Raw genomic sequence first — 15,529 nt, 5'->3', positions numbered from 1 at the left:
GGTGATGCTGGCATTCAGGGAGTTTAGAAGTTTACTCAGAAGCTAATTATCACCCTTCCATATAAACAACCAATTATATTCCTTGGTTTTTAACTAGTATATTGAAAATATTTCCACAATGAAAATGGCAGTTTAATATTTACAACTCATTATCCATAGTTGCTAAACCTTGGAAACAGCCAAGATGTCCACCAAACAGGCAAGTGGATAAAAAGAAATGTGTTAAATCCACATATGAAAATATTTAATTCCATGAGTTTAGAGACTGAGCTAGTAAACCATAAAAATCGTGCAAATACATGTTGATCTTTTGAATTGGACATGAGCAATACTTCCGACATGCTTAATGGAATACCATAGAAGTTATGGGATATATCCACATGATGATGCTAGTGCATAAGAACAAATTATATGCTCCATGAGTTTTTCTAATACCCATAAGACAATCTCCACACTTGCTTGATGATAACAAATGTTGTAAAGCCCAAGGCAAAGAAAGTATGGTGATGGAGTCCAGCTGTTGCTAATCTTTCAAAGCAATATAGTCCATAAACCTGTAGTGAGTGTTATATAGCTAACAGTAAGCAGAAAACCAGAGCCCTGTGAACTGTAAACAGTAGACATGAATTTTACTGGGAAGGTAAATCATTGATGAATAAATGTTTTCTTTGAAGGTTTTTCAGAAACTGGGGAGTAAGCCTAGCTTAGTTTTGCCTGAACTATGAAACTAGGGAAACTGAAGTCATAAAAAATGTGCTATTTTCAGCCTTATTTATAATAGCCAGAAGCTAGAAAGAACCCAGATGTCCTTCAACAGAGGAATAGATACAGAAATTTGGTACATTTGCATAATGGAGTACTACTCAGCCATTAAAAACAATGACTTAAAGAAAATTGCTAGGCAAATGGATGGAACTAGAAATTATCATCCTAAAAGAGGCAACCCAGTCACAAAAGAACGCACATGGTGTGCACTCACTGATAAGCAGATACTAGCCCCCCAAATCACTGGATACCAAAGAAACAATCCAAAGACCTTATGAAGCTCAAAGAGAAGGAAGTCCAGAATGTGGATGCCTCAGACCTTCTTAGAAGGGAGAACAAAACCCTCACGGGAGGAAATTCAAGGTCAAACAGAGGGGAAGAGATTGAAGTAAAGATCAATCAGAGACTGCTTCACCAGAAGATCCACCCCATATACAGCCACCAAACCCAAGCACTTCTGCTGATTTCAAGAAGTGCTTACTGACAGGAACATGATATGGATGCCTCCTTGGAGGCTCTGCCAGAGCCATACTGATACAGATGAAAATGCTTTCAGCTAACCACTGGACTGAGCACAGGGACCCCCATGTAGGAGATAGAGAAATGACTGAAGGAGCTGAAATGGTTTGGAACATCAAGGGAAGAGCAACATTATCAAACAACCAAATCCTTCACAACTACCATGGCTCCAGTTGCATATGTAGCAGAGGATAGCAGGGTCTGGCATCAATGTTAGAAGAGGACTTTGATCCAGTGAGGGAAGGTTTTTCCCAACCTTCCTGGAGACAAGTGGAGGAGAAGGGGTTGGGGGTGGGAAATAAGATAGCATTTGAAATGTAAATACAGAGAATATCCAATAAAATATTTAAAACAGAATGCTATTTAAGGCACTAAGTTTGTGTTAAAGATTTGAATACAGCAATAGACAATATTAAAAATATACAGCACGTGCTGATACTTTGACTTTTGTTACTTAGTGGCAGGAGAGATAAAGCTTTTGACCTCCCAGGACATAGTCCAAAAGGAAGAAGTGTACTTCCACATGTGATATCACAATGCTGAGGGTAAACTGAGGAAGAGATCCATACAATAGTGTCTTTGAGAGGATTGCTATATGCCATGGGGGGATGTTTGTGACTAGAAGAATGGTAAACAGTAAGAAATGGGGAAAGGGGGGGAGAAATATGTGGAAAGATTAAGTGGGGTTTGGAGGAGAGGAGTTATGAGTAGGACAGAGAAGGGCTAATACAGAGAAAAGGATCCTACAAAATGTTGAGGATTGGTTCTAATGTTTTGTCTTAATTCGGCTTCCCAAATCACAGAAGAATCTGCATGCCAAGACTCTGAGGGTTCCTGTCCCCAGTTGGTTATTGATTAATCGATACAAAGGCAATGCTCAATGACAGGGAAGGGTGAAAGAGGTGGGGCTTTTAGAGTTTCCAGGCAAAAAAATCAAAGAGGAGAGGACATACACCATGATTGAGAAGCAGAATGTGTGTGTCCCATGTTTGCTTTACCTTATTCTCACGTCATTGTCATTGAAGGAAAGTTATTGTTCATGTCATGTGTGGGGGGGGGGGGGGAGAGGAAGAGGGAGAGAGAGACAGACAGACAGACAGAGACAGAAAGAGACAGAGACAGAGAGACACAGAGAGAAAACTAGAGAAGCTTCCTATTACTAAAACTGAGAGCTGTGAAAATCTATTTGGTATAAACATAAATATTTAGAATGTAGTTAGAAAACATGGCCATTTTGCAAACATTAAAACAACAACATTAGATCTCCCTAACATCTCATCCCCAAGCCTAGGATTTTTGAATAGGTTTTTAGTAGCATGCATGAATTTGCTTTGAAATGTGTTTTCGATCCAATACACGTTGTTTATCCCCACAGAAGTTACATCACTATTATACCAATGGGCGCTTCTTACCTGGCAGGTCAGTGTTGTGGCCTGCACGATACAGCACTGGGGGAGATCACTGAAACATTTTCTTCTTCTTCAGAATGCATAACAACTGTCACCGTTGCCATTTGGAAGATTGTCCTGGTCAGTTCGAAATTGATTTCTCTATGTCATTCGCCAAAGTGTGTGGCAAAGTTAAGCTGAGTCTTAATATATGGTTGTGCTGAGAAATCAAAAAATCAAGGCTGTAATTTTGGTTGTCTGAGGCTTCCCTAGTAATTTATAGGAAGGCAACCCATGCCTCCCTTTTCCCCTACAAATTCCCATCATGCTTTTCTATTGAAACATTTCCTTCGGTATGTGTAGGGAGGGGTGTGTGTGTGTGTGTGTGTGTGTGTGTGTGTGTGTGTGTGTGTGTGTGTGTGTGTGTGTTCATGTATGCACATGTGGGTATTATGTGTGAGTGTAGGTGGTTATGGAGGCCCATTTGATCCATGGGAGCTGCAGTTATAGTTGTAAAGTACCTGATGTAAGTGTTGGGTGAACTCCCGTCCTTTGGACGAGCAACCATATACTCAGTGTCTGAACCATCTCTCCAGTCTATACTTCCACAGTTTTGGTGTGGTACTGGTGAGTTTGAATTAGTATTTCTTATATAAGCATGTATAATAAAGTTATTAATTATACTATGAACTCATTGAGGGCTAGTTCACCAAGGAACTTTGAGCAGCTTTGGAATGAAGAGGTGCTGTGGAGAATAATACAATTACTTGTCATGTATGACCAAGTGCTGGAGACGTTATTTAAGAGTAAGGAAATCTCTAGCACAAACATCGCTGTGACTCAGCAGAGCAGCAGACAGCCATGTAGGCGTATCTATAAACGAACAGGTCGACTTCCTGAGATGGTTCCACTATGGACTAAAATCTATGACAGATTTGCTTCTCAAAGCAAGGCCAAGATTAAATACGAGGAAAGGTTTCTCCTATTAATATCCTTTTCTTGTTATTATTAAATATGTAACAATCACGAGGTATTGACCTACCTTTCTGAGCAGATTTCTACAGACTTACAAGGACGCACCATCTTGTCGTGCTGCTATATAAATAAATAGACAATGACTCTATAGAATTCCTAACTTGATTCAAATAATTTTAGGAAGAATGATTTTAGAGATGGCCTTAGTTGCTAGAAAGATATAATAAAGTTAGAATCAAGAACATAATATGCCCACTTTTCATAATAGTAGGTAAAGGCTGCATAATAAGAAATACAATGAACTTTCATAGTTATGCTAAAAAGAGAAATAGACTTAGGATAATTTTGTGTTTGAGGAAAAACATTTAGGTCCAAGGTTAAACTCATGGTTGTGCATTTTGATTAGGCAAGTCCATGTAAAAATTGTTGCTCTGAACTTATGAGTATAATGAAACACTTCTCTGAAGTTAATATCAACATACTTCTGTGACTTCAATTCTATATCATTACTTTATCTCTGAGGTAATTTTCCTTTTAATTATTTTTTAATTAAATATTTTATATATTTACATTTCAAATGTTATTCCCCTTCCCCCTCTCGAATTCCCCTCCCCCTGCTTCTATGAAGATGCTCCCACTCCAACCCACCTACTCCCACCTCATCTCCTTGGCATTTCCCTACACTGGGGAAACTAACCTTCAAAGTACCAAGGGCTTCTCCTCCAGTTGACGTCAGACAATGCCATCCTCTGCTACATATGCAGTTGGAGCAATGTGTCCCTCCATGTGTACCCATTGGTTGGTGTTTTAGTTCCTCAGAGCTTTGCTCAGAGTGGAGGGAGAAGAGTGTAGTGGTTGATATTGCTTTTGCTGTGTGGTTGCAAACCCCTTCAGCTTCTTCAGTCCTTTCTCTAACTCCTCCATATGGGACCCAGTTCTCAGTCCAATGGTTGGCTACAAGCAACCACCTTTATTTTTCAGGCTTTGGCAGAGCCTCTCAGGACATAGCTATATCAGGCTCCTGTCAGCAAGCACTTCTTGGCATCAGCAATAGTGACTGGGTTTGGTGGCTACATATAGGATGAATCTCCAGGTGGGCCAGTCTCTGGATGACCTTTTCTTCAGTCCTTGCTTCACTCTTTGTTTCTGTATTTTCTCCTGTTGAGTATTTAGCTCTCCCTTCTAAGAAAGACTGAAGCATCCACATTGGTCCATCCATTTGCCTATGAATTTCATAAAGTAATTTCCTAAAAAGCTTTTGTCTATGAAAGTGTAAAAAGACCAGAGAAAAGAAAGTTGTTGGTTGACTGGTTTAGCCTGGGGAGCTTTTGCTCATCCATCTATCCACCCACCCACCCAACCACCCATTTATCCATCCATCCAAATGTGTTTGTCTCTATATGTGTGTAGGCATATGTGTATATATGTAAGCATGCATGATTACTTGAGTTGATTGTTACACATGGTCAGGCCCGGCCAGAGTGTGGGTGTATGAATGTTTGAATGTGCACACGACTGTGCATATTAGTCTGTATAAAGCATCTTAATTCTTCTCCTTTCCTTTTTCTCTGGTTCACAAAGAGTTAACCAGTTTAGCCTGAAAGGCTTTCAGCACTCACCATAGAAAGGAGACTAGTAGTAAATCCTTTTATTTGATTCTTTACTGATAAACAACATGTAGCAATCTCCAGATATTAGTGCTTATTAAAGCACAAGTAATAAAGAGTTAAGTTTTTAGCACTTAAGGAAGCACAGAGAGTAAGAAAGAGTTAAGTTTTCCTGGGGCTTATTTAGGCATAAAGAGCTGAATAAAGAGGCTTATAATAGTCACGAAGCATGGCATTAAAGTAAACAGTGTTTCATTTTAAATTAGTTTGATTTTTTTCAGTCCAGTCATTACCCCTCTCCTGATTTTCCCTAATTCAGTTCCTCATCCCATTCTTCCTTTCTCTTATTTCAAGAGGATGTTCCCTTCCCTCCCCCCACCAGGTCCCTCTCCTCTTTGGGGCAAGTTTGTCTAGGGTTAGGTGCATTATCTCCCACTGAGGCCAGCATAGATAGTCCTCTGCTGCATATTTCTCAGGGGGTCTTGGACCAGTTAGTATTTGCTGCATGGTTGGTGGCTCAGTGTCTGCGAGACCTTGGAGCTCTGGGTTAGTTGAGACTGCTAAAGGCAGCGTTTTTTAAACCATAGCAAAAACAAGAACGTTTTTAGAACCTTTAAGAAGTTATCAGCAACTACTCAGTATAGTTAGAGAGCTAGATGGCCAAACTTCATCTGGAGAGCATCAGTCTTAAAATCAACATCCAATGCTGAGTCCTGCTTCAAGCAAACTCCAGGTCAGACAGGCTCTGGGCAGAGCCCCAATCCAAAAGCAAAGAGAGGATTTGGGGAAAATGGAATGGGATTGGAAGAGATGGGCAAAGAGCAGCTTGCGGTTTAAATGTGGCCAGTGACTGACTGCAGGGCACATAAGATTATTTTATATTATTTCTCCTTATCTAAAGCCTGTTTTCTCCCTCAAGTGTTGTAATATACACATATATTTGAGGATGCATAATAGTTATATACTTCTTTGTTTCTTAATCAATTATGTTTTATTTATCTTCCTCTAGTTTGTCTACTTCCTTGGGGACTCTGTCACCATGCAGAATAGTTAGAATTATGTTCCACTGAAGGCTATTGATCATTTGCACCAGAGTCATCATTACAGAGTTTAGAATTGGCTGAATTATGTCAAAGGACACTTTCTAGTCACACATGTTTCTCTTAGCACAATCAGAATTTACTAAGTGTCTGGTGATTCATCATTGTGTGTGTGTGTGTGTGTGTGTGTGTGTGTGTGTGTGTGTGTGAATAAATAAGTTTGTTATTGAATTTCTCATTGTTCTCAAGGTTCACATTATGATAAAGGTAGGAGTCATAAATTTCTGGTGATATTTTATTGGGTATTTTTCCTTGGATTTTTTTCAATAAGACAGATGATGAGTTGTGAATCCATTGTAGAGATTGCATTATTTCACTCTGAGTGGTATGACTTCTCAGTGTGAATGCATAATTTTTAAGATCCATCTTGCATAGGGGTGAATTTCAGTGAAGAAGCCTTCACTTCCCTTGGTTACCCCTGCTTTCCCCCAGGACAATATTCCATGCACCCTCCCATTACAGATGGCTGGAGCAGCTGAGACTTCCTGTCAAAAAGAGAGAAGATATTAATGTCACTTTGTTGTTATAGATCAAGAATAAATCCTAAGCTATGTCATGTGACAGTAGCCAAATCATCTGGGGGGGTGAATCTACTGTATGGAAGAAGTGACAACTTTTACTTCTATCTGCTCTATTCTCTCCATTTTCAGTTCAAGTCTTATATAACCTGAGTGCAAGTAGGAGAAGAACATATGGTCTACCCTAGAGTTATCCCATTCAAAGATCAGGGAGGGGAATTAAGTACATTGCAGAATGTTAAGTCAGGAAGAGGGACATCAGCTTTCTTATCTTTACTCTGTGGAGGATCTTTTTGATAAATGATGTTTGATATTCCAACACTACCACTATTCTTAGCCGATCCTGTACTATCTTATTGCATGGAGAAAAAGGATACCTTAATTGCAGATATAGCATTAAGTGAATGTCCCATGCACATAATATTCATTCTTGTTTCTTGTCTCTGTTGAAGGAGAATTTGCCAGCAGTCGCTTGGGGAAAGAGAATGCTGATTTGTCCATGTCAAGACATCAGGATCACTGACTATGGGAGAGAAAAGACAGATCAGATTCAGAACTGTCCTTCTGACCAGTGACCTTGTACCAGCCCCTATTTTGTAAATAAATTAATCCCTGATAATATTCAATGCAAGAAGCTATAGACATTCCAATCATTCTTGCAGAGTCTCCATATTGGAGAAGTAGATTCCAAAGTTCTTCATCTATCCATCATTAGATGTATAGTTTCTATCTGCTGTGCACAAGTAATAATGCTTTAAAAATGTTGTATGGAGATTATAAATGTCTACAAAAAAAAAAAAAAAAAAAAAAAAAGAAGCAATATCCCAGTTCTCCAAAATTTCTACTACAAATCTTCTTGGTTATCTATTTCATCTTCTTTACATTTTATCACATAAAAATGTACATGAAATTATTCTCCTAGGATACTTACCTATTTATTAATTGTGAGTTTGTGTATATGTTTTTGTGTGTGTGTGTGTGTGTGTGTGTGTGTGTGTGTGTGTGTGTACATTTCTGCATGTACCATAGTGAATCGATGGAGGTCAAATGACAACTTGTGGGATTCAATTCTTTGCTTTGATTGTGTGGGATCTGGGTATTGATGGCAAGTACCTTTAGTAGAAAAGCCATTTGGCTAGCCTAAAATCTCAAGTCATGCCCCATGTAAGAGTTGGAATGTTCTGAGAAATGTATTACTAGGCAAAGTGTACATGCACCAATCCAAATTGTAAAGACTACTACTTATCTAAGCTACATTTTATAGTTTGTCATGCCTAGGTTACCTTAGCATGTGTTTTCAGTGAATATTGTCACACAGAGGTAACCAATTGTGAATCTAAACATACGTGAACATAGACATGTTTAGTATAATGCTTTTGATAGAATTTTTTAGAGCTGTAAAATTCTTTTTGTAGTATTGCTATTACTTATATCTCCTCATTGTCTGAAACTCTATTATGTAGTTCTCGGTTATTAGTGGTTATTTGTGTGAATGTGTTTCTCTACAGAGATGCACATACACAAGTTCCCCTGGGAAGTCACACTGCTCATCTCCATCATAGAAATTGCTAATGTACTTAAATGTCTGGGTAAAGCAACTTTAACCAATGTACTAAGTATTTTAATCTCTAATAGAGATGGTAAGAAAAGAAACAACTTAGCAAGTGAAGCATTGTGATACCCAAGGAGCTATCTCCTTAGACAGAGCCATGTGAATTAAACCAAAACATGTCAAGTAAGGGAAGAGAGAGAGAGAGAAGTTGTGTTTAAAGTATTTTTGTTTTCAAGAAAAATTTACCTGCAAAACTATGTGGAAATAAATTAAGTTACGTGAAATAAAAATTTCCTTATAGATACTGGGACCTTTATAGAAGATGTATTTCAGAGATAGTCTGCCATTGATTTTTATTGTTTTCAAAGGGTACCTAATAAATTATTTTTGTATGGTGTGATGGAATTATGTCAAATAAAGCTTAAAAAATGAAAAAACCCACATGAAATGTATTTTGTTATTCATAAGGAATGTTCTCTTAGCTTCCTAGACAGTTTGTTTCTAAAGCGAAAAATTGAAAAATAGTGAGAAAATTAACGTTCTTATAGTTTACTTTATGTGAAAAATATATTTCTTTGGAATGTCCTCATTTTATTCCCTGACACTAGAAACTGTATTGAAACCCGAGCAAGCAACTTTGAAGAAAACCTAAAATGAGCAGTCACAGGAAGTAACAGCCATCAAGGACTAACAAGCACATTAGAAAGCCATGTTGGAAGAGTAGCTCCTGCAGACAGCAGATCTGTCTCTTTTCCCAGAGCTGGGCACATAGGGGAGAGAGGTATGCACTCATACTAGGTTCTGTGATTATTTTCCCATGACAGGTGTCAAGTTAGAGACATGAATACAAGCATGATGTAATAGCCAACTCCTCTATGAACCCTCCAAGTCTGCACCCACTAAAGAGCAATGTTCACCTGGAATATAAAGTATGAAAATTGTACTCTGAAGGGAATCAGCACTAGCAAGAGGGTAGATTTTGCTCCTTCAACATTTCTTCATCACCGGGGATCCAATGAAAAGAATGTATCCATATGTCCTAGATACAGTCTGGGTTTTCTCTCTCTCTCTCTCTCTCTCTCTCTCTCTCTCTCTCTCTCTCTCTCTCTCTCTCTCTCTCTCTCTCCTTCCCTCCCTCCCTCCCTCCCCCTCCCTCCCTCCCTCCCCCTCCCTCCCTCCCTCCCTCCCTCCCTCTCTCTCTCTCTCCCTCCCTCCCTCTCTCTCTCCCCCTCTCCCTCCCTCCCTCCCTCCCTCTCTCTCTCTCTCCCCCTCCCTCCCTCCCTCCCTCCCTCCCTCTCTCTCTCTCTCTCTCTCTCTCCCCCTCCCTCCCTCCCTCCCTCCCTCCCTCTCTCTCTCTCTGCCCCTCCCTCCCTCCCTCCCTCCCTCCCTCTCTCCCTCCCTCTCTCTCTCTCTCTCTCTCTCTCTCACACACACACACACACACACATTTATTTTTTTTAAAGTGGTGTATATATACATATTTTTAAAGGCATTTTGGCATAACACTATATAAATATTTTTGTCAGTACTTAATTCTTTTAGAGGTTTGATAGCATGCATTGAAATCCCACTAGTTACCATAAGCATAAAGTACATGTAGGAAAGAACGTAACATGGAAACAGATTTGTTGGTGAGTATAGATTAAGCATAATGATCTTTGAATACCAAAAGTTGCCACAAGGATATATTTTTAGCTCTTGGATTATTGATTTAAGGTCCAGGTGTACCATACTCTGAGAGGGTGCTATACATTTATTTTTTTCTAGGAAGGACTGAGGCTTTCATTTTTTGGCTTTTGTTTTTCTTGGGCTTCATATGGCCTGTGAGTTATTTCTGGGGTGTTCAGAGGTTTCTGGAGTTAGTATTCAATTATCAGTGACTGCATATTATGTCTGTTCTTTTGTAACTGGGTTACCTCACTCAGGATTATATTCTCTAGATGCATCCATTTTTTTAGGAATTTCATAAAGTCATTGTTTCTCAAGCTGAGTAGTACTCCATTGTGTAAATATATCACAATTTTTGTATCCATTCATCTACTGAAGGACATCTGGGTTCTATCCAGCTTCTGGCTATTATAAACAAGGCTGCTGTGGACATTGTGGTGCATATGCCCTTATTGTGTGTTGGAGAATCTCTGGGGTATATGCCCAGAAGTGTAATAACTGGGTCTTTAGTTAGAACTATGTCCAATTTTCTGAGGAACTGCAAGACTCCACCAACAGTGGAGGAGTGTTCCTCTTTCCAGTCTGGGTTTTCTAGGATAGAGAGTTGAAAGCACCCTCCATCCCTTTACCTATAACAAAAGGTTTGCTTTGCTTTGCTTTTTCTAACTTCTCCTCTACAAAGTTCATGGTAGGCTTTCAGCAATTCCTGTTGAGAAGTCTGTTCTCTACTTTGAATATCATCTTAGTCAATGAAGACTCCCAGTTTTTTTTTTTTAATTTATTTGAATTAAGTTCATTGGTCCCAGTTCTCATGTATTGTAGAAACAGCACAATCTCTAAATCTCTGTCTGCCCTATTTGTTGCTGTCAGAATAGCTTCCCTGTTCCAGTCTCATGAGTTTATCCTGTCACCTCCTGGGAGACCAAGTTTTGTTGGTAACCACTGCAGACTAAGGCTTTTTAAAAAATGTGACCTTTTTCTATGATGTATATTCAGCCACATCTTTCCCAGATACAGCTTCCCCAGGATGAAGAAATCAGAGCCAACACTCACAGTTTTTGTAGTTGTTCCAGGTCCACGTTGGTATGAAACAGGTCTCATTAAACACCATTGGTTCCATTGCTATGGCTATGGTCCCTACGTACATGTTGAGGGTAGCAGGGTATGAGAGTTTTATCAGCATCAAGTCATTTTTCAGGAGTTTTGCATCAAAATTAGGATGGACAACAGTCAACGAGTAACCAGATATCTGTTCTCTCTCATTTTTGATGTTGGGTCGGTAAACTCCAAGTCGGATTTTTGTTCTTGGAGATAGAGAAAAGCAGAGATATAGAAAACAGTCACTGAATGTAAAACTACAAAAAAATTTTTTTAAAGTAACCTTATACAGTTAACTTAGCTTTACTTTCCAACTGAATAATTGAAGTTTAGTAACCTTGTGTATAAAATAGTAGTTTACAAAATTATTATGTTTTTGCCATGCATATGGGATGAACAACATGGGATCTGATACCCATGGCCGACTCAGTAGATCCTATTCTAATTAAGATTTGAACAATATGAACTATCAGTCCGTAGGTCATTTATGATATTTGATGGTTTCAGAGTTCTTGATATACTCTGTATTTGTACAGGCAGATTTTGAGCAGTACCCAACTGCTTCTAACATTCTTAGCCTATCCACTGCTCTTCTTAAAACTGTCTAATTATTTTTGTCATGCATTGTCTACACTTCCTAGATTCTTAAAACTTCATGGTCTTGTAGGACCACCAAGTCACTCTTTCCTGTTATATTCTCTAGGCAAATTTAGAGCCAGATAGATGCCTCTTTGACAAACTAACCATTAATCATGCAACATACCAAAAATACTTCCCTTTTAAAACCAGTTCAGAGTAGTTATAGATGATAGAAAGTCTGATTTACAAGCTCCAGCATCATGTTAATGCCTTTGTTTCTTATGTAATCCATCCTAATGTCAAGAGCAAGTCTTCAAACGCTGTTGAACTAAACTTGCCTTAAACAAAAGAGTCATACGTTTGAACTGGAGCCAATGTTCTGAGTAAAGCTTCCTCATACACACATTCTTCTTTTTTGAAATATTCAAATATTTTCTTTTCTTTTATGTGTATGTGTGCTTTGCCTGCATGCATGAATGTGTACTATGTATATGTAAATATTTTTGAAGGTCAGAATAGGACATAAAATTCTGGAACTTTGAGTTGTGGGTGCTGAAACAAAATCCAGGTCCTCTTGCAAGAGTAGCAAGTACTTTTAACTGCTAAACTGTGTCTCCATCTTCTCAATAGATTCTGGACACCCAACAAAAATTGATTATCAGAAAGTAAAAGACATGCTGTGTTTCCTTAAATGTATATACTGCATGCATGTATATATTAATATATTCACCTGGTTGTAAAATAACATATAGAAAAAAAGAACAGTGTGTGGTTAGAAGTGTAGTATTCAGATAAAGAATACATGGGCTGTGAAAGTAGATATAAAACTACTTTTTTATCCTAATTCTGTCATGACTTTTTTTCTTCTTGTTGTAAATTAGTGCATAGGGATGCAATTGATAATGGAACTGTAAATCCGTAAGTGAAGTTCCATGGCTTCAGAATGGCCACTCTAAATAAACAGAAGCTCAGTGATACATATAAAGTTTGGGACTGGGCAGCATCTGCTTGAGTGAGTCTGTTACTCTAGCTATGTGGTGTTTTAATTTGTGAATTTATCTCAATAGAATGATTGATGAGTGACTTTTTCGAGAGGTGCCTTATATTCCACAGAGCTTCCTTGTTTTCTCTTGTTTATCTACATAATGTCATCTCCATCTAAGGCTTCAGTTTCATCTTGTGACTACCACTCCCTGTAGTCTGTCAGCACTGATTCTTAAACAAGCTGTACTTTCAAAGCTTTGTTACATCAGAGACTACTCAGTGCTGTTTCCTTGCTCTGGAACATCCCCAGGCTTTATTCATTTAGCAGACTTGCATTTTTTTCCTGCTGGCCTCATGTCTTCAAAGAGGCCTAACATAACCACACTATACATCCCACATGCCACACCCCACACCTTGCTCTACTGTTTTATTTCTTATTTTTGACCCCTTCTCTGCTTTGGATTACTTTTGTATCCAAATGTACACTCTGCAGAGAAATGTTATTTCCATCCTATTCACTAAATGGTTTTCTATAGTAAGTGATTGGTGAATGTTTATTGATTAATCTTTGAAATAAGGCCAAGACTTCCTATTGATTTCTATAGTGAAGTACATAAAAATGGAAGAAGATTCTATTTTTTTGGAACTTCTAATTCCACGAAACACATGGAAAGCTGTTTCGCAGACCAACTTCAGTAGCACTGATCCCTCCAAGACCCTCTGAGAAAGTAACCACTTACGGTAAGGAGCAGTGAGCAGCTGTCAGCACCCACTGAGGGTCAATGAGAGTCCCGACACAAGGCTCTGGGCTGGACTGCAGATAGACCATATAAGGAACATTAAAGTTGTCTGGTAAGTATTCATCTTCATCTTCATCTTCGTCTTCTTTCAGAATAGTTTCTGGAAAACTAGCTACTAGAGAACAGAAACAAAAATTTTAGTAAGCTAGTTTATTTAGTTAGGGTAGCTTTCTCTAATCAAAGTTATTCAAAGATATCAAGATCTTTATTTTTGACATTTTAAAAAATCCATATAAAAGAATGTATCATACAATCTTCACATATTAAGGAAACTAATGGTTATTTTTGTTGAGATGCAACTATATCAAAGTTATCTAATATTATCACATGGGCTCATCTGATGCTGATCAGAAATTCTGACAATACTGTGTATTAGGAAAGTAAACAAAATCAGTAAGTACTTTAAATATTAATTTTTTACAACTTTTGGCAATAATAGGAGTATAAATAAAATACTTTTTGACTTTGGCAGTATGAAAGCACATGGAAATTAAAAATCATCCCACCTCCCTTCCTCATTCCAAATTTCTTAGCCTCTTTTCAGGGAAAAGGTATGGTGCTGTTCAGGGGAAATCATGTGCTCAAGTGCCAACTCTGGATTTCCTAGGGATTTTTCTATAAAGCCTTGGCACAAAGGATATTCAAAATACTCTGATATCAGAGAGACTTGGAGAACATATTGTTAGGAAAATATGTGAAACGAGAGTCGTTGATTTCCTTCAGCAACTAATTTTGTCTTTAAAACTATTCATCCTTCATCCCATCTCATAAGGTCATTATATCACCTTTAGGTCAACCACTGGTTGGCCTTTGGAGATCTCACCATAGACAGAAACTAGACTCCAAACTTACCCGCTAGACTCAAGAGAGTGAAGATGAAAAACGTCTTCATATCAAGCTATGACGGCACTAGAGCAGACCAGGTGGTCACACTGTCAACTGCTGCAGTCTTGAAACCTGAATCCTTGACCAGAACAGCTGAAGGAGAAAACACTCGTGGTTGGAGGAAAAGGCAAGGTTCTTACAGAAATCTTCAAGTTATCTCCTTATAATCTGATCTATCAAGATGTACAGAAGTCAGCAGGGTTTGGCTCTAATGTAGGTGGAGAGGGAGAAGACCAAGGCTAGTCCTTGGTGCTTCCTGTGTGATACTAAAACCTTTCCCAGTCATCAGATGTACCTGCTGACTGCTTCCCTCCCCTCTTTGTGACATGACTTTTCTTTGTTGCCTTTCCTGACCCCTGCTTGCGACTTTCAAGCTGCCTCCCTGGGAATCTCTGTCTTTGCAGAGTTTCTTTACCATCTTCAGTGGGTTTCAGAACACTCATGTATAAAATGCATTTTTCAACACCCCTTTTTCTTCTCCTCCCATTTTGGAGCTGAGAAGCCTAATGTTAAGTTCGTGACAAAATCAGAACACAAAGAATTCGTCATATTTCCTGTGACAAGCCTGAGTTTTACCTGAGTCCTAGACTCCTAGCAAACACCCTTGGCTATGATATCTCCTCGCTGTTCTATGACTGGAAATTTAATGAACACAGTGTATGGCCTTCTCTGAAACTTGGGTCAGGCCTTCTTCACATTTTATTTTATGACTGCAGTAAGACTCCACTCAGTCCTCTGATTTCCCACAACAAAACCTTATGCTTAGATCTTCTCACTAGGCCAGATACAAACCTTCCAAACTCTCAGTTTTTTTCTACATAAGCAATGGGGTAAGATAGAAGTTTATTTCCTTAATATTAGCTATTCTTACCCATTTTCTATTCAGCAACCTGGGGTTTTCCCATTGATTCTAAAACAACCGTGACTGAATTTCTTCATCTAAAACTCACATAATCTTCCTCACTCCCATAAAGGTTAGGGGAAAACTACCCTGCTGACAGTATTTGGTTGGAATAGTAAACGAAAGCAGTTCATTTATTTTCTTATGTTTTTATTATTTTGTACACTGCTTTTTTCCCTGAATGAACCAT

At 38.6% G+C, this 15,529-nt stretch overlaps 1 protein-coding gene across 1 annotated transcript; it reads right to left on the bottom strand.

The window, feature by feature from the left end:
- Positions 1-6,689: 6,689 nt before the first annotated feature.
- On the bottom strand, positions 6,690-14,445 carry LOC308432117 (putative inactive serine protease 58; the record flags this gene model as incomplete). The annotated part of the gene is made up of 5 exons (XM_080931836.1): positions 6,690-6,839; positions 7,250-7,395; positions 11,146-11,396; positions 13,494-13,668; positions 14,406-14,445. The coding sequence occupies 5 exons, from the start codon at positions 14,443-14,445 to the stop codon at positions 6,690-6,692; spliced, it is 762 nt and encodes a 253-aa protein (XP_080787962.1).
- Positions 14,446-15,529: the final 1,084 nt, after the last annotated feature.

Source organism: Micromys minutus, assembly GCF_963924665.1.
Source record: "Micromys minutus genome assembly, chromosome: 18".
Taxonomy (NCBI): Eukaryota; Metazoa; Chordata; class Mammalia; order Rodentia; family Muridae; genus Micromys; species Micromys minutus.
The sequence above is the reverse complement of the archived record's forward strand: the minus strand, read 5'-3'. Positions and strand labels throughout refer to the sequence as shown.